Source organism: Salminus brasiliensis, chromosome 9 (assembly GCF_030463535.1).
Source record: "Salminus brasiliensis chromosome 9, fSalBra1.hap2, whole genome shotgun sequence".
In the NCBI taxonomy this organism is placed as follows: Eukaryota; Metazoa; Chordata; class Actinopteri; order Characiformes; family Bryconidae; genus Salminus; species Salminus brasiliensis.
In genome coordinates this window covers 13201588-13222150 of record NC_132886.1, presented here as the reverse complement: position 1 = coordinate 13222150, position 20563 = coordinate 13201588, and the positions used below count along the sequence as shown (strand labels likewise).

The window sequence follows — 20563 nt, the reverse complement described above, 5'->3', positions numbered from 1 at the left end:
CAGTCAAAATAGATTACAAGATGTCAATTCCAATCTCACAGGCCAAAGTCTACTCTCTCTCTTTCCCTCTTTCTCCCAGGAGTGAAGAACCCCCCCCCCCGACTGAGAGAACAACCTCCTGACACACAGCTAAAGCAACATTAGGAAGTGTTGTTACAGCTGAGTGATTGTCTGCATTGCTCGTATTATACAGGGGTGGAAAGTGATGAAGTACAGTAGGAGGAACTGTTTAAGTATCCGTTCTTTACTTGAGGATTTAATTCTTCTCACAGTCTTAAAAAAGGGTTCTCAAAGGTTATTTAAAAAGCTCAGCGATTCTATATAGAATCTATAAAGGAATTGGCTTGGGATTGGAACTCGCAACCACGAACAAGTTAATTGGCAATACCAAAAGAGAAATGGTCTACAAAAAAATACCTCAGCATTGTGGGGGAAGTGGAGTAAAGACTTTTAAACACCTAACCGGATAATCCTATCAAGAGTCCATAACTAAGCCTAGTACTGTGAGTATCAGAACATAGCAGCAAGCAAACACAGCTTATGACTTACTGATTTTGGGCCCCATAAAAAGATATTACACTGGAACCCACTCAAACAACTCTACCAGATTATTCAATTTATACATTTTCAGGGCCCCTGTCAGTCACAGGACCTTACTTGAATCCCCCCTTCCCCGCACACACAGCACCCCTGATTACAGAAGCCCTGGAAAGGTGAATGTGGCATCCAGCCTTGACCCGGTATCAGCGATCAGTATCAGCCCCAAAAACACTGATCGCTCCATCTCTAGTCAGATGGTATCTGCCAAAGTTATGTAAAGCTTGTCCATCCTCACAACCATGATATGAAGGAGCGCTTGTGGGGGTGGAACGTAAATAGCTCTGCCATTTCTGCTCTTTTCTCTGAGGTGACACCAGTCTGCTCTTTAACAGCAGATAGAGAGGAGTTGTAAAGGAATGCTGCGAGACCCAGGGTGGAGGAGAATAGTCAGTGGGTGAATAGTCAGAGTGAGATGTGAAGGTTCTTGCTGTTCTTTCTTGCTTTCGACCTGAACCTTTGCTGTCAGTGTAATAGACAGTGTAAAGACTCTCCAGTGCAAAGGCAGCTATAAAGACACATTGCACTACACACTTTCACAAGTATATATGGACTATATTCAGGCAAGAGTGTGTGTGTGTGTGTCTGTCTGACTGTCTGTCTGGGCCCTAAACGTAAAATGTGGCTCCATTTTTCCTCTCTGAGGTTTAATTGAACTGTTATTTATATATTTCCTTCACGGAGAGCTGTTGGCCTGTTCAGAATACTAAAAAGGGCCTTTTCGGCCCCACCCCTCTCGCTCCTCGCTTCTCGCTCCTCTCGCGCTCATCATGATTTGATCTCTCCTTCCCCAGACTATAGTTTTTCTCTGTTCTCTTATTTTCTCCTTCTTCTACTCCTCCCCTTCATCGTTCATGCTTTCCTCAAGTTTTTTTCTAGCTAAAAGATTTTTATCTCTCCCCTCTCATCTCTCTCTCTCTCTCTCTCTCTCTCTCTCTCTCTCTCTCTCTCTCTCCATTGGTCTCTCTCTTTATGGTGTTCTCTTCTTTCCTCAGGAGAGTAGCCTAAGCTGTGCTGTGAAATACTGCTGCCTCTAAATTGCATTTAGCCGCGCAGACCATAAAAATCTCTCTCTCTCTCTCTGTCTCTCTCTCTCTCTCTCTCTCTCTCTCTCTCTCAATCTTTCTCTCTCTCTCTCTCTTTCTCTCTCTCTATCTCTCTCTCTCTCTCTCTCTCTCTCTGTCTTGCACACACACTGTGCATCACCCCTTCAGAGAGTGAATAGTTCACTCTCTGAGGCCTTTACCTGCAGTGCAAATAAGCCCTGAACGCTTAGAGAGCGTTGCCAAAAATACAGCACTCTCTCTTTTCTTTCTCTCCCGCTCTCTCTTTCTCTCACACACACACACACACACACACACACGCACACTCACGCAAGCACACACAAGCACACTATGTCTTGTCTCAGAGGTAGGTATGGCCTTGCAGAGGCTCTTGCACTTGTACTCGATATGGACAAAAGTATTGGGACACCTGCTCATTCACAGTTTCTCCAGAAATCAAGGGTATTAAAAAGAGTGTATCCTGTTTCTACTATCCAGGGAGAGCTTTTGATTACATTAGTGAGATCAGCATGTTGGATGGTGATCACCACCCTACCTCATCCCCATCTTCCCAACTCATCCCAAAAGTATTGAATGGAGCACAATCATTCCACAGAACACAGCAGTTCTGCTGCACTACAGAGCTATGCTTTTTATAGTATTTCCCCAGAGATTAGAGAGAGGTTTCGTCTTCAGTGTCTCAGCAGCCACCGTTAACGTAACGCTCCTCTGTCTCTGTTGTGTAGTGACGAGAGACTCGCAGTGCACTTCAGTACACTCTCAAAAAAAGGCTTCTCCAGGAGATTCTTTATAGTAAAGGCAATGACACACATTTAGCAAACATATCAGAGTACGAATGCTGACCTGGCATCAGTTAATGCATTTTAAGATGGCAGCTAATGATCCAGTTGATCCAGTTATTTAACTTGCTATGCTTAATAAATGAGGCCCATTGTTTCTGTATACAACCATGCTAACTCACAGAATTCACAGAACCCTTTGTAACTGGTTCTACAGTCAGGTCAGTAAGTATTTGGACAGTGACACAATTTTCATATTTTTGCCTGTGTATTTGCTACCACAGCGGATTTGCAGCTGCCTTCAGTGGCTGCTTGTTTGTGAGTTTTTCTGCCCTTAGTTTTGTCTTTCTGTAAGTGAAAAGCTGGTGAATAATCAAAGCTGTCCATTTCTTTACCTTAAGAAGCCTCTGAGTTTCTTTCACGATATGTTTTGGGTCATTATCTTTACACCATGAATCGCTGTCCAGTTTCGCGCCATTTCACTTAATGTATGTTGAAAGTATAGCTCTATATACTTCAGAAATCATCCTGCTACTTTTGTCACTAGATTTCAATAAAAGAACAGTGTCCCAGTTACATTAGCAACTATACACATGCCCGATTATGTGCCCTTCCTTTCCATCTCCACACTCTTCTCATATTATTTATATTTTTTATACAACCATATTCACCATTTGGGACATTTTTGTGACACATATGGAATTTGGTTTTTGCTTTTAATCCATCCGTGCAGTGAACACACACACACACCGGTGAAACACACACAGTGGACAGTGAGCAAGGTAAAGGGTCTTGCTCAAGGGCCCAACAGTGGTAGCTTGAACAGGGGCAGCTCGAACCTATAACCTTGTCATCAATAGCCCGGAGCTCTAACTGCTGAGCCACCTCTGCCCCATCATCCTGGTACACAGTTATCTTGGTTTCATCTGTCTAAAAAATCTTGTTCCCGTACTGGACAGTCTAATCTGGCCTTTCTGGTCTTGGGTTTTACCAGTGGTTTGCATATATTTATTTTCATGAAGGCGTATCTTGATTGAAGACTTAATACATCTACTTTCTTCTTCTATCATCTTTCGTGGTCTATCAGTTGTGTTGGGGTTGCAGAGCTCACCAGTACATTCCTTCTTTTTAAGAATGTACCAGATTGTAGATTTGGCCGTTCCTAATGTTCCTGCTAGCTTTCTGCTATCTATCTTATATCTTTGTGTTGTTCATCATGTGCATCAACACCTCTTTTTGGGCCCATAATGAGAGCTCCCATGAACAGCTACCAACTGCAAATAACTAACACTTGGAATCAACTTCAGATCTTTTCTTATCTTCATTTGTGTATAAATGTTGAGAAAACAGGCCTCTCCTAGGCATGACACTGCTTAGCAGTCACTGTCCAATTACTTTTGACCCTGTAAATCGAAAGGACTATGTAAAAATGGACGTAATTACTAAACAGTCAATGTAGTATTTCTATTGAACCCTTTAAATGAGAAGCTGGAGGTTCACGTTTCGTTCACATCTTTACTGTATGATGGACAAATCCATTGTGCTGTACAGAGGCAAAATCACTGTCCAAATACTTACAGACCAGACTGTATGATACACATCTAAAACTTAAGTATGGCATTGTGTTCTTATACTGCACCAAAACAACCCTGTATGTGTATGTGTGTGTGTGTGTGTGTGTGTGTGTGTGTGTGTGTGTGTGTGTGTGTTTTCCATTAGTTTCTGTGTGTTTCTTCCAGTGGGCCTGGAGGCCTCAGTCTGACGTAAGACTTTCACACTATTTCACACTGAAAGACTCTCTCAGCGCTTTGCCCTCTCACTCTTCACTCTTCCCTCCCTCTCATGCATGCTCTGAGCTGTGTGAAATTTGTTTGTGTGTGTGTGTGTGTGTGTGTGTGTGTGCAGTAGTGCCGCTGTGCTCCTCTCTGGTGAATGCTACTTATGAATTTTTCATATGACTGTACTGACTTTAAGAAAAAGCAGACTGGGGATAAATTTGGAATGTGTGTGTGTGTGAGTGCGTGTGTGTCTGTGTGTCTGACACTTGCTCTGAGCATTTTTTTTCTTGCTGTACAGACACAGCATCATGCTCAGAGGAGTGACATCACAGGCTTCTAATAGAACTTCAGCTCATTTTGATCCCAAAGCGAACGAACACAGTGTACTACACACTTTTCAGATACACACACACCTGACTGTACACTCCTCGACAGCAGCGAAGAGAGTGGTTCTGTGAGAGAGAACATAATCTGAGAACATTTCACCACAACAAAATGTTGTAAATATTGAGTTTCCAGCCCAATTCGAAAAAAAATGTTTTCTGGAGATAAAACAGCGTCTCTCGTCACCAAATATGTGGCAATGTCAATAAGACCCCATTTCCACCTGATCACTTTATGCGTCTTGCTTATCAAGATCATATGTGGATAAGGCCAAGCAACATAAACCCAATTGTCTTTTAAACTAGATACAAATCCCATCACTCCAGGAGATGGTCTGAGATGCATTTGAGCCATGTTATAGCAGTGCATCCGCCTGTCCCAGATCCAAACACCAGTAATAATCACAGCACAACAAGCAACTAACCAGAGACGCATTTGACTATGTGTAAGTGTAAATGCATGTGATTCATTTTATATCCTGATTCTAGTCACATGAAGTGACCAGGTATAAATGAGGTCTGAGTATGGCCTGTACCCCACTCACCCCCATCAAACTCCACCACATATTACCCCAACTTGACACCTTTCACAGCCAACATAACCATGTGGTGGAATATTGTGGGTAGGTGGGTTCCAGGTGGGCATGGGCTCTAATAAGGTTTGTACATTAGTTGTTACTGGAACCCAGTTGGGCTTCCCAAATAGCCCCCATCTTTACAGCCAACACTAATCTCACCAATCTAACCCTCCAAAATGACTGTTTTTACACTAAATTTCTTTGAAAGTTAAAAGTTTAAAAGTGTTCTTCCTTCTCCTGTAAAGTTGTTGTTTTGAAGATACAAGGTTTTTGTGCTAATAAATTGTTACTTCTTTAAAACATTCATTATTTTGTTTTGTTGTATTTGGTTATTATTATGTATGGTTTTGTGCTTTGGCAACCATTTGTGCTGTTGAAAGTTTAAGTTAAAAAAAACTTGTTGAATTAAATTGAATTGAAATGAATTGAGACAGAGAGAAGTTGGACCAAAATATACTTACACCCTGGTTTTCATGCATAGTTGTGTTCAAATATGTTTTAAGTTTTGATTTTGAGTACTGAGTGTTTCAACCAGTAACGTAAGCATGCACATTAAGTTTGTACAGCAGGGCTGTACACTTGCAGAGAACTGGCCGGATGTTGGCATTTGCATTTGCGTACTTGCGCTGAGTGTGTTTGTGGCGTAAGAGAGGGACAGAGAGAAGGACAGAGGTTGAGACATAAAGTTGGCACTCCCCCAACAAAGTGCTACTTTATGAATTATTAGATTGTAACATTACATCATCCTCAAGAGCTCTCTCTCTCTCTAATTGTCGTCTGTGCAGGCTGCTGACCCACTCTTATTGAATTGAGTACAGTAAATGAACTGACGTCACTCACGGCACAAATTTGAAAATGGTTGGACTCCATTGTAGAAGCAGTAGCAGCTCAACGGCTCCATTCACACAAACACAGCAGATTTCTCGAAGGAATCAGGAGGCATCATTTTCTTTTCTTTGAACTTGATGTTTTATATTAAGGTACATGAACGTTACATTCTGCCGTTGTGCTCACAATGAAGAGGTAAACTCTATCTCTCCAGTCAGAACTGAATACACATGCACTCACACACACACACACACATAAACAGACACATCCCATACATCCGGTGTTTTTCAGTTCATGCAGTCCTTTGTTCATAAACAGCAGTCTGGGGTTTTTTTTTTGTTTTTCGTTTGTTTTGTTTTGCCTAATTTAGGCTGCTTCCACATGGCTGAAATAAGACATATGACCAACCACTTTAACTTAGAAAACATAGAGAAAAAAAGATAAACCAAAAAGCAATGAATCAAGTACAAAAAGAAAAGAAGGAAGCGATTCAGACGTCTGATAAAATAACAGAGAGCTTCTTTAAAAAATAAAATAATTATCCACGTTTTATTTACAGCATCATAGCAACTGTTTCGTGTTTTCTTTTCCACCGTGTTTTTTTCTGAGTAATATTGATACTAAGTAGCGCGAACAGCGATAAGAGACATTTATGACATTCTGCACTGCACAAGGTGATGACCAATCAGATGTTGAATGAAATATGATGAGAAGCGTTATGGGGTGTCCGCAGACTGTCTTTGGAATCATTGGTTAGCCAGGTTTAGCCAGCGCCCCCCCCCCCCCCCCCTCTGTAGAACCCCCCGTCCTGAACTAACTGACAGACAGATGACATCACTGAAGTTCAGGGGCGTTTAGACAGTCCTTGTAAACTCTTCAATTTTGTGAGTTGTAACACAAGTACTTTGCGGACAAACAGCTGACAAAGTCATAAATACAAGTGGTATCCTAAACTTGAGTTTATGAGTTGTACATATCGCCAGCCTCTGACATCACATGGACACAGTAAATCAAGCTGGCATTGGTCCATCCCAGCCGCTATATGTGTAGCGATAAATTTACAGGTTATCGGTGACTATTCAAAATAGCTACTAAAAGTAACACCAATTTGACGACATGACAGTTGTCTGACTTGTAAGTGACCAAGTTGAACAGATGTTGGATACCACATGAATATAATAGACCTTTTTTCCATTTTTTTGCATTGAACAAAGTGATTGGTCAATCTCATTTGCAACTAGCGGTTACGATACATTTGGTAGTATGTTAACAACTCCCCCGAGAAATGAATAAAGCGGAAACCGTAGCTGAGAAAGATGATTAGTGACAATTTTCCAACAAACCGAGTCCACTAGGACTGTCTGAACACACCTGTGAACTCAGGTGATGTGGAGCTCACCTGAGCCTACCACTTGTATTTCTGACTTTGTCAAATGTCGGGTGCATCTTTCTAGTGGTGAACTCCGAAATTGACAAATTAAGTCCGACCTATGTTCCCTCAAATCCCGCCCTCTCCTATTCCCACATATTTTGTCAGTTCCTGGGTGTTTTTGCTTTGCCATGGTGACCCACTAGTCTTCAGCTAGTCTTCGGACAGTGCATGCCACTTGGCGATTTGCCGCCGTGGGTGATCGCAGATCTCACGCCAGTGTTCTCCAGGTGTTCCCGGGGAGGAGGTGCCGAGCAGCAGGCGGCCGATGAGCGGCGTCCTCGCCGTCCGGTCCGAGTCCAGCAGCAGAAGCTCCACGCTGGTGTCCCGCAGACCCTCCTCAGAGGGCACATCAAAGACAAAGAGCTCATTGAAGACAGGGTTTGGTGCACACTTCTTCACATGGGTTTTCTTCTTGCACACACGCTTCTTTCCCTGGTACAGGTTCACCTTCACATACGGGTCTGCAGAGAGAGAGCGAGAGAAAGACAGAGAAAAAAACAAGTCAAGTCAAGTCAAGTCAAGTGGGTTTTATTGTCATTTCAACTACATACGGAGTACACAGTGAAACGAAACAACGTTCCTCCAGGACCATGGTGCAACATAGACAGTGCATACAAAACACAAGTGCAACACAAACAAACAAGTGCGGACAGACAACACAACACAGTACAGACCAGAGAATAATAAATAATTGCCGGTAGTGTGCAAATTGTGCAATGTGTAATAAATAGAGTCCAGTGAGTTACCAAAGATCCAGTCCTCATTTATACCTTATTTTCTTATTTTACCCCAACAAATTAAAAGGCCAATTACCCAATCCCCAGTCATGTGAACTCCCCCTGGCCATGTCCCCAACTAGATTGCTAAGAGATGCCTGTGCTGACCAACATTACACTAGGAGTGATGTGGGGAGGAAGTACCATCAACCCACCCTTGAGAGAGCAAGGCAGTTGTGCTCATTCTGACTCTGACTACAGATGGCAAGCAGCATGACCCAGGATTTGACCCAGCAACCCTCAGATCATAGTGGCAGCATCCCAGTCTTAGTTACCTTTTTTATATATAATTTTCACACAGTTCCCACCCACTAGCTACATAGCCCTGCTACCATTCTACCAAGCCATGAGGGTAAAGGCTAGCATGTGCTTCCTCAAGGTCGCGTGAAGCACCACTTTATCTTTTTACACTGCTGCTAATGCAACAACAGCTCCACATGCCTGAAGGAAATCATTAACTGCCAGTTGCACTGTGTCAGCTAACAACACACCCAAGCAGACAGATGTGGCTTGAAAAACTGAAGATTTTACTTTGAAAATTTAGCTTTTAATATTTTAATATTAATTAATATTTTCAACTTCATAATTTAGCTTTTATAAACACAGGATCATTGTTTAACATTGATAAAACAACCTGAAATGAACTAAGCTTAAATAGGTAAGGGGTGAGGGGTAGTTGAGATTAAGTGTCTGTCTTAAAGCAGCTGTATTTTCAGCTCTGGCAGGCAGCGATCAATAGCTGGATCGATGGAGAGGAAATGTTGGGTGCAGTTGAGAAAGATTGCTCTGTCTGATGTTGTGACAATAGGTGTATGAGTTATTCTGGCTCGGGTCGCAGTTTTATTAACCCCCTCCCCAAGATTTAGAAGCTTAGACACTTACTCAGTACAGAACAGTATGAGGGTACTGAAGATACACTCCTTCTACCTTTACCATAGTTGTGCTTCTCTTTAGTTTTTCTCAGGTTTTGAGATTAGGAAGATATCTCAGATCTTCAGATTTCTAATATATCTCAGGTTTTGAGATGAGGATGCCATCTCAAGTTTTAAATTAGGAAGCCATTTCAAGTCTTCAGATTAAAAGCCTATCTCAGGTTTTCAGATGAGATAGCTATCACAAATCTTAGGATTAGGAAGCTATCTCAGGTTGCTTAGATGTTTGAATCTTGTTTTATGTTGCAGTAACTGGATCTGAAGCATCAGAAAGTCTCTATTTTCACATTTAAAGAGGCTTGTATACAGTTTGTTTGAGTAAATAGGTTGTCTATTTGTACTTGTACATTCACCGCATTTCAAATAATAAAAGAATTCTGACTCATATCTAAACAATCATAAACAATAGTAATGAAAATTGAGGCCTTATAATGCATAAAAGTGTTTACTAAAAAATGTAATCAAATTGAATTGTTGTCTGAGGCAAGTCTTTATACCCAACACCACCACTATCCCCCTTTAAACTAACAGCCTTGTTTTTTAATTCACTTACCTGATGGGCCGTTGGGGTCAGTCTTGGGCAGGTGGCGAGCCTTCAGGACCACCACTGTCAAGGTGCTGGTGGTGGACTGATAACACAGAGACAAGAGCAGCTCTCCCCGTCCTGTAGTCCTCTACAGAAAGAAAGAGAGAAAGCAAAACAATGACATACCTGAGCTGCCTCTACAACCCTAGACCACAATGCTTTCAGAGAGCATTTTTAGACTCTCCAGTCAGTGTCGCTAGTAAACACTATGTAGTGAACAATTAATAAATTATGGAGGGAACCGTTCCAAACAGGTGTTTTTCAGTTCTTGTTTCCAGCAGTGCATCTCACAGTAAACAAAAACAGGCTTTTTTGACACCTATTGCATCTGTTACCAAACCATGTGACTCATTCAGCATCTTCTTTAGCTTCCCTTACGTGTAATAAGAGACTTGCAGAGAATAATTTCCATCACTGTATCCACTATATGATGTGTGAGCACAGCAACCCGTCACCATGGCAACCTGAAGCAAGGCTCTGGTGCTGCCGTGGCGATGACTAGGAATGTCTCTCAGCCAATGAGACGTAATTACCTCCGTTTGACTGTTTTCAGCAGCAGTCACCAGCAGAGGATAATGGCTTCTCTTTCCACTCCAAATGGAGTCTATTGTTCTGTGAATGATGGTGAAATCATGTTGTCAAAATCGGGGCACGTCACCAGCGGTGCTGATTGCTCTGTGTTTTGACAGAGTTTGAGTTTTCCTAACTGAGTTTTTTTGTGCTTTTTCAGTCCAATACTAGGCTTTTCTGTGTCAACTGACTGAGAGATGCACTGCCTACCAAGCATTGTCCAAATCAATAGATAACCTAGTGCTGGGACAAACCGCTCAGCACATGAATCATCCTCCCATGAAATGAGAGCCATTTAGTCCTGCTGGACAAACACCTTTCTACCAACTTTACTTCCCCAAAAGAAAGGATGCAACCCATTTCCAGGTGGATGATTTCTGTCGTTTTAGCAAATATAGACCATCATTTTCCATTTTTATGACATTTGAAATGTGTACAAATCATCTTCTAACGATCTACCAGAAAAGGTCTCAGGCTGCTTTTGTTCCATTAGATGGATGATTAAAAATTTAGTGCTAGTGGTTCAGTCGTCCATCTTTGCTTCTTAATGGGTGACACAGAAGCCATTTTATTGACCACCCTCCTACACACACACACATACATGCACACACCCATACCACTACATACACATACACACTAGCGCACGCAGAGCAGTAACCATCCTTCTGCTCTTGGGTGTGTCTACGGCTGCCTACGATACGCCAACTCACTATTGAGCGCTTCTAATGCAGCATTAGCGGTGGAGGAAACCAGAGACCTTATACAGTCCTACTCTCTCCCTGCCTCTACATCAAGCCCCCCTCACAAACACTATCAAATTACAAATATCAATAAAAAAAGGATGCCAGACAGAAATTGACCAACTGAAGCAATGAGAGACATTAACTTCTAGACACTTTTAGACACTCTAAAATGGTCTACTAAGGTAGCTACTGGTGATTTGTAAAATCTTAATACTGAAGGTGTCAGGGAATATTATTATACAATAGAAGTCCCATTTGTGGTCCTTTAAAGACGGATCAATCAAAGGATTCACCCAGAACCCTACACACAAGCTATGACCCATGTAGGGTAGACTCTAGTGTGGACTTCTAAAAAAGAACACACTGAATAAGGCAACGCCCCTTACCCTAACATTCCTCTTGATGATGTCACGGCTCATGAGAACCCGTCCCTCAGAGAGGTCCACGTCAGCCAGTGGTACGAGTGTTTCCCCGATGACCTCATCACGGGAGAACCGGTCAAAGCTGAACACCATGAAGTGCAACGCAAGCTGGGACACTCGGGCGTATGGGATTCCGTAGAAGCTGAAGGTTTCATCAAAGGCCGGGTCCAGAGTCTTTCGCAGAACCCTTGTCTTCACTTTGTGCTTCTTTTCAGGGAGCAAGGTGAGCTTGATGTAAGGGTCAGAGGTTAAGGACTGCTCATCGGTAGGCGAGAGCCCATGCGCCTCTTTGATGTGCACCATAAAGGCCTTCTTCTCAAAGTTGTACTCAAGGGAGAAGAAGAGGGTACCCAGGCCACCTTCTTTGTCTTGAGGTTTGTCCAGGGCAGGCGTGGCTGTCTGGCTAGACAAGCTGCTCTCTGGGGTGGTGGCCTCTTGACTGCCCCCATGACCAAACCCTGGGTGTGGTGACGGGATGTCTAGGTCTGGAGAGCTTCGCACTTTGGGATTGAGCGCAGCCGGTGGCTTAAAGGTGAAGTTTCCATTGAGGTCTCGCTTCTCCAGGTCCAGGTGGAGCGAAGGGCGCCCTCCGGTGGGACTGGGGCTGTTTTTTCCCTGTGTGGAGTCAGGAGTCTTCTCTCCAGCAAACTTTTTCTTACCATTCAAGCTCTCAGGGTAGATGTCCACCCCCTTCAGCATGTGAACAAACTTGTATGGTGGAGTCTTGGTGCTGCTCTTGTTGGTCTTGCGTTGGCAGCAAATCCAGGTGAAGGCGGAGATGCTGAAGACCAGGCCAAAGACGCTGACCACAGCCACACTCACTGGGACCTCCGCTGAGGGGGGCAACAAACACACAGACACTTGTCAGCACACTCAAGACTTATAACTTATAGGACAGTCCTTCTACCACACATAAAGGTTCCAGAAAGGGTTATTTGGGGCGAAACCACAGACAAACCAACAAACTGTAGGTTCTCTAAAGCAGTGGGTTTAAGCTCCAGTCCTGGAGACCCACTGCTCTGCACTGTTTCAATGCTTCCCTGCACCAACACACCTGATTCAGCTCATCAGGTGCTCAGGTATTGAGCACTGCAGGAGGTATTGAGGGCAGAGAAGATCTGAAACAGTGCAGGAGAGTGCATCCCCAGGACTGGAGTTGAAAACTACTGCTCCAAGGCTTTTAAAAAGCCCCAATTGAAACTACCCAACTGTTCGCCACCTTTATAGGTGTAGGTTAGCGTAGCCTATTCCTGTTTCCCTCTTCCTCTTGGTGCAAGCATAGCTAGTACAAACTGTGCCATTGCATTGGAGGCAACACATAAATATCCAGATATCGTGACTGACGTAGTTGGCTGTGAGTCAGGAAAGCCAGAACACCCTGAGAATAGCACTGTCCCTTCACATCCAGTGGAACCTGGCAAGCATGTTTTTGTGTGCTTCACACCTCAGCTGGGCTTGTAAATTATGGACAAGCGCTTTGGCATATGACTAAAAGGGCTCGAGGCGAACCTTGCAATTAGTATTTACAGTCACATGGGGATTCTCAGCAATGTGTGCCCACTGGTGAGCTGACCATGATGATGGTATAATACCCCTGCGTTGGGCGAGAGTGGAAATTTCCTACTGCATGGTGGGTGCACCTCTCAGTGGAATTAAACCTTCGCACCCCCTCCCCTTTGCCTTTCACACATATACACACACTATGTATTTGTGGGGTGTGTGAACGAAGACCTCAAGCAAACCCAACAAGCAAACCCAACACCCACCACAGTAACCATGACCAAACCTTTCAGCTCTTACGTTCTCTAATGAACTATATAATGAGCTTCACCTCAGTTCACAGCTTATTTTTGGCCTCACACACACACACACACACACACACACACACATACCCACACCCAGCAGTGTGTTCTCTGACAGATTGGCGTGAGAATGACTCAGTGAAAAGGCTCCACAAGGAGTGATGCCAAAGAAGACCCACTTCCAAATTCCAATGAATGACTCTCTGAACAGTGTGAGGATTTGAGGGTTTGTAGATCAAACTGTGGATTCATTAGGCAGTCTATAGTAGTGACGTCATGGTCTACTTATACCCATCGCGCGTGCTAAAGGATCGCTGCTGCCACGTCAAACCGCCAGCGCGAGACAAGCGTCTTCAATGAGCGATCGATCAGTGACTAAACGAGGACCTGGTGCCGAACTGGACCAGGTCTTCGCCTATAATCTAAAGCTGTTGTCTAGGTAACCCCACACACAAGGCTGTAGACCCCAACCCCCCCCCCCCCCGCCCCCCCACTTTCGGTCCAGCTGTGCTGTACTCACCGAATTGCGCGTGTTCAGAGGCCACTGGAGCCATCGCTGTCCGCGGTGCTGAAACGACGCTCGCAGATCTTCACCACTCGAAACCCCCTCCTTCACTCTCCTCTCCACTAAAGCCTCGAGGCACGAAGCTGAGTGTGTGTAAACGCTTGTAGTGGATTAAAAATTCACGCGCGCTCGTTTCTTCTTCAAGGAACAGCTGGCACGCAGTCTTCCTCCTCTTCTTCCTCCTCACTGGTGTTCAGCACCCGCCCTGTGCTGCTAGTGTCTGCGCTATATGACCGAGGAAAAGCGCCACCCTTCTCTCTCTCTCTCTCTCTCTCTCTCTCTCTCTCTCTCTCTCACTTTATCTCTCTCTCTCTCTCTCTCTCTCTCTCTCTCTCTCTCACTTTATCTCTCTCTCTCTCTCTCTCTCTCTCTCTCTCTCTCTCTCTCTCTCTCTGCTGAAGTCGTCGGCTCTGACGCAGTTCTGACGAAGGCTGGGGCTGAAATCACCGCCCTGCCATCGAACACAACAAGGAGAGTCAATCATTCTGATTGCTGAAGGTTTGGGCTCTTAGTGTATGTGAGTGTGTGTGTGTGTGTGTGTGTGTGTGTGTGTGTGTGAGTGTGTGTGTGTGTGTAAAGCAAAATGTTCTTTTGATTCAGGTTGAGGTAAACAATCTTAATATCCAAAAAAACTTTTTTTCTAGGGGAAGCGTTTGTCTAGTCATAATTCTTATGTCTGTAAGTGTGAATGTGTGTGTGTGTGTGTGAAACAAATAATTACCCTAATAAATAATCAGTACCAACAAAATGCTCATGAAAAGTGGTAACTTGGCATTTCTATTGGTTCACTCATCATGAAGTATAAAAATTTTTATCGTTTTATGTAACAGTGATGTTATAAACAGCAGCATTGAATAGGCTGGGTGGAATATTGTATAGGTTGGCACTGTCACTCCAAAATCTTACATCTCCAGCTTTGCTGTTTTTTTACTTTTTGACATAACATGAATCTAACAGTTGTTCTTTACATTGTGTAAGAATTTCATAATTAAGGGTTCAATAGAAATGCTCCAAAATGTTATTTTTAAATACTGATTTCCATTGGAAGTCAGGAAGGTTGCAGATATCAGGTTTTGATGTGACAGCAATGATATTTTATTAAAATGAAATTTCCCCATAAAAAGTTCCCCCTCTACGTTCTTCATAAGCATTGAGTCTTAGTACACAGATTTATAGTTGCTTAGCAGCTTTAGGGAGGGGCAAAATGTGTATTTTTTAAATGGATGGTCAATCTTCAGGACTTTTACGATCTAGGCAGTTACAACAGGATGTATGTGCCTGACCCTGAAGCTTCTGACCCTTTAACCTCTAGGCTATTAGTATCTCCAGAAAGTCTGCATTACTGGTACACCTAGTCACCAGCAGCTTATACTTCATTTTCACACATGTTAACAAATGTGATATTTAACACTTCTACTGCATTATGTAACTCTGGTGAAGCTGCTATATGTGTCAAATTCTGTAACTTTACTCTACTGTGTCAGTCCACATCCTTCTTTCTCTCTTTCAGTGATGGTCCTGTATCTCTCAGCTTATCCAGAAACGCATGTTCATCAGAGCTTTGAGGGGGGCACTCAAAGCATGATTTATATTTACTGCAGTGGAGTAAAATAGGATTACACTCCCCACATATAGGGGGATATAGGTACTTTCTTAATATATGACTCATTAGATAAACACTCAGTAGGACTGTCCTATGAAAACTCCTAGTAGCCTGTTGTGGTTGGTGTGGCGCAACAGATAACACCACTACCTGCTAGTGAGCTACCACACTGTAGCTGTGCTACACCAATAACAGTCCTTGGGCAAGACTCCTAACACTACATTGGCCCAATTCTGTAATATAAGTACATATAATAAGTAAAAGTATAGCCTTGTAAGTCACTCCAGAGAAGAGCGTCTGCTAAATGCAGTAAATGTAAATGTATTGGTCACACAAATGAAACAGTCCAACCAGGCTTTGTGGTGACATCACCGAAGAGGTCCCACTTTTTGTGAGTGCAACACAAAACTTCTGTTTTTTCCTATGTTGTATGTATGCAGAGAATCGTGGGTAACCGAGGGCCAGAAGGCATACATCAGTTTGGTCCTTCAAATCGCTCTGAATGTGAGCTGCATTTCTGTGCTGTATTACGGAGGGTCCTTCACTTTGCAACAGCTTATTATGAAGTAGGCGCTGAGAAATGCAGCCTACCTTGGCTGTAGCCTAGGCTTTGGATGCAGATGCATAGTGTGTCTTACTTTTGAATAGATTTACATAACCGACACTCAAGACTTTATTAGTGTTTATTTGTGTACTTTCAACTAAATTCAACATAAAAATCCTCAAGCTTAATTGAAACTTTTCAAGTATTTTCAATGCTGTAAAGAACACAGGATCATTTGATGTGGACATAAGATGGATAGGTATAGGTACAGGTATATTTACATAGGTATTTTAGACACATCGGACTATTTCATGTGAATGTTTTTGTCTTCATTTGTGGCTCTGACAAGTAGTAAAGACAAATAAAGACAAGCAGTCCAAAATGCATGTTGACTGACAGACCAACAGCTTTACAATATCGGTTTCCCAGATAACTTTTGTACAATCCTCAGGGTTGGGGAGTAAGGCAATACATGTAACTGTGTTACATAATCAGCATGCAAAAAACAGTGACAGTAATAAGTGTCAAAAGTGAGTAATAAGATAACAGAGTGACAAGCCAAGGAGCATTACCAGCAAAAACCAGTTGAGACCTCTTTAGAGAAACATGGAATTCATGCTGGCCTACAATGTTTGTTTCAGCTGGATGTCTGAACAATTCATTATAAACAAACTAGCATAAACTGTTCAATCATTTTACAATCTTTTCACATTAACTTTGGAAATGATGCTTATGTTTATTATGATTTTGTTGTATTCCTGTGAAGCTCCTATTTTGGAGATAAGGTTTTGCTCCAGCAGTCCCAACAAAATGGTATATATGATGTAGTAGACAGTGAATTTTTTTTTGCCTTTTTTTTCTTTGCCTCTTATTTTTTGCCTTTTTTGCCTCTTATATTTCTATAATTCTATATTTTCATATTTTTATATTTTATTTTTTAACTTAAATTTAACTTAAATGTAACTTATTTTATTTTATTTTTTTTTTTTTGCACTTTTGCACTTTATTTCATTAAGTTAAGGTTTAGTTTAAGTTTAAATTTAGATCTTTATTGAATAACTTTGATGTGGGCAGACTGTCTAAAAAAGCATTTCACTGCAAGTTATACTGTGTATTAATATGTATGTGACGAATAAAATTTTATTTGATTTGAATTTGCTTTATGAGGACACAAGATTGTTTGATGTGGATATGAGATGGTTAGGTATAGGTTTGTTTGTATAGGTATTTGGTGTAGACACACAGGATGGTAAATTTATATGTATATGTTTTGTTTTTTGTCTTTTACAGTAATCATTTGGATTACTTTATAATTATATGCATTAGCAGGTAATCAGTAATCTATTATGATATTTTTTTAAAGAAACCCTCCCAACCCTGACAACTTTACTGTATGTGAAGTAAAACTGTTCTTCATAGTTAGGTTTATCATTGGACTGAGATAAATGTTCTTAATATCATCCAATAAACCTTGCCCATCGCCTCAGGAGGAAGCATGTGTTCTCATTACGACTATGCTGAAGAAACACTTCTGCAATAAAACTGCACTGTGCGAAAAACAAACAAACAAACACACACACACATAGCTAAGACTGGACAGGTGCTAAATACGCTTCATAGAATACAATAGACACAGTTTACTGTATGTGTTTAAAAAGGCCACCACAAGTTACAAAACCACATATAAATCAGACAGTTCTCCAAGACTGATAAACCTCCATGCTATATAGCTCAGCTGGTCTCATATCCTTTACGGACAGTCAGGTCAGGGTTTTCAGGAGGCTTCCTTTAGATGATCTATAGAAGCATGGCTCTGGTTTAGAGAACATTATGGCACTAATTGCTGTGTGCTTGTAGCTTTATTCCACATTTGGGATTATGAAATAGAGCCCTGAAGAGGATGGACCAAAGGCACTGGATCAATACACCCAGTGCTGTTTTCTTTTAAGATGATCTAAGCTAGAAAACAAGGGCACATTATTGGCACAGGTTTCAGCTCTTATTAACCCATGCATGCCCAACAACTGCATTTAGTATGCATTTACTTTCATGCTCACATTTAGATTTGCTGTTGTAAGGTTAACATGAATTTAATATGATCCATATGGATTTGTAGGTGTGTTTTTAAAAGGTGCTCACTTTTTGAGCAGACCAGTAGATGCAAAACTTATCAAACTTAACATTAACATTTATTTATAGAGCACTGTTAACAGCAGATGTTGTGTTTACAGAGGCCCAAGTGAGCAAGCTAATGGGGACAGTGGCATGAAAGACTCCCTCAGAGCTAGAGGAAGAAACTGTGAGAAGAACCCAGACTCCAAAGGGATTGTCTCAAAAGACACTGGTAATAAAGAATGAATGGAAAAATAGAAATGAGCTTAAAGCTACACACAAGTGCTTTGATTTACCCACTATAAACCAGACATTACACTGTGACCTGGGGGGTTGTGGGTTCGAATCCCGAGCCAAACTGCTTTGCCATCAGTGGCCGGAGTCCTGGTGAGTGAATGCCGCTCCCTTAAAATGATGTTGTCTGGCAGAGGCGTCTGAGCTGGGGACCAGATGCTTTCCTCTGAATGTGTCAACTGCTCTGTGATGCCGCATCGACAGCAGTTTGAAAAGTGGCGGTGGCAGGCTTCTGCTCCGATACATGTGTTAAGTCTTTATCCTCCTTGTGGTGGGAACACTAGAGGTCCTAGGGGGAGCGATGTACAGGAGGGTTAATTGGCAGTACCAAATGACGATTATGTATGACTATTAAATGTCTGATCATGTTAATATGAATATGTAAAGGACTATGTATAATTACTTATGTCAGTAGTAATGTTTTTTTTTTTGCAAGATTCTATGCAGGGATCAACTGGCCTTATTCACCCATATCTATGTTCAACAGGATTTTTCTACATTTGTTCTTGAGAAAAATTCTAACAAGACGTCTGTGTCAGATTGTTTGATGTGAACCACAGAATTGTTCACAGCTCTGCTCTTATAATGATGAATCCCCCTGTCCCTGTCAATTGAACCAATCCCAAAGAAGAAAACATCGGTGGATGTCAGAATCTTTGTGAAAATGGCGTAGGTGGGTTTTTACGAACACGTTTCTTCTTAAACCTGAACCATCCAATAATTGCTTATTTGTCCTTGACAATAATTTTAAATTTACTGAAATAAATATCCAAATTTCATGACCAATACAAAGACTTTTCTTTTTTTAATTACTTTCATTGAAAGTTGTTTTCCTTCTCCTGTAAAGTTGCCACTTTGGTAAACAAGGTTTTGTGTGACAGCTACAATGTATGACATTTCATTCAAGTAAATTCGAACTCAGGGATCTGGACGTATTTTTCTGGTGCATGCAGTGAACAGATAATCCACTAGGGGGCAGAAAACTCATTTTATTTGTTCTTATTTCTTTCTGGGGTTTTTTTATTTCTGCAGTAGTACTGCCAAAATGTTATTTGACTTGTAACAATAGTGGAACCTTTTTGGTGCTATAGAGAACCATGTTAAAGACTTTAAGTAGTGTTATGTGCAAGCAAATAGGTTTTGCATTCGTACATCTGGCTGCATCCCCATTACATATTGCACACTAATACTGTAAGTCATACACTAATATATACTAATCTTTATAGTGTAGGTTTGGCAGGTTATTACACTAAATATTAATATAAGTACTAATCTGTTTTGTACTAGCAGGAAATGATAGTGTTGCTATGCCAACATGCGTCACTGCTAGATCTGCTGTTGCACTTACATTGTTATCAATTATTTTTTTTTTATATTTTTTTCCAGATGCACCCTCTGGCTGTGTCTGAAAATGAAGAAATGCTGCCTACTCAGAATGAAATTTTAATGAAAGTTTAATAATCTACTTTTCTATTTTGTTGGGCATTTAGAATTATTATTTTGTCACACAAACACTGTATCACTCCGCTAAATGCCCTGACCACAAGAAAACAACCTAAAAGGAAACTAAAAGGATTAGGACACAAATACACAGTAACTGACAAGAAAAAACAACTGTGAGTGGGAAACGGAGTTTAATGTGTTGGTCTGTGTGAGGAGCTAGAGAAGGAACTGCAGGCTGTTCAGTGAGTGAATGGAGTTTGTTTCAGTGACACCCCAACAAGCTGCTCATTAAGGACTATAATTTGGAGGAAGGACATACTAACATTAAAATATATTAAATGCTACATTCACGACTCAGTTTATTTATTTCTCACTTTATTATTTTCTTTTTTTACTTTCCAAACAAGCTGTATACAGTTTCACAATAACACACTCCCTCTCATGATCTATTGCTTTAACAGAGACCTTCATCACTACACTGCCTTCTGAGACAGCATGAAGAGCAAGGCAGTCATGTCAGCTAGCTAATTACCTCCACTGCCTGCTCTGCTTAGTTCCCAAAGCTTGATGATGGGCATAACCTCACCCATGTGTTTTTTCATAGTTGGTGTGTTGGTTTATAGGGTGGTGTTTTTTTTTAATAAAACAGCTCTTGTTAAAGCTGTCTATGTGGTTCTTGTTCTTTCCCTGATCATCATTGGCCCAAACAAAGCTACGTTATTGATCCATGGT

The 20563-nt window shown here is 41.7% G+C and overlaps 1 protein-coding gene across 1 annotated transcript; it reads right to left on the bottom strand.

The window, feature by feature from the left end:
* Positions 1-6124: 6124 nt before the first annotated feature.
* syt4 (synaptotagmin IV) lies at positions 6125-14112 on the bottom strand. Its single transcript, XM_072687483.1, has 4 exons — positions 13791-14112; positions 11433-12301; positions 9701-9821; positions 6125-7900 (listed from the first exon to the last, which is right to left on the bottom strand). Exons 1-4 carry the CDS (start codon positions 13822-13824, stop codon positions 7590-7592), a joined length of 1335 nt encoding a protein of 444 aa, XP_072543584.1. The 5' UTR covers positions 13825-14112; the 3' UTR covers positions 6125-7589.
* Between the last annotated feature and the right edge of the window lie 6451 nt (positions 14113-20563).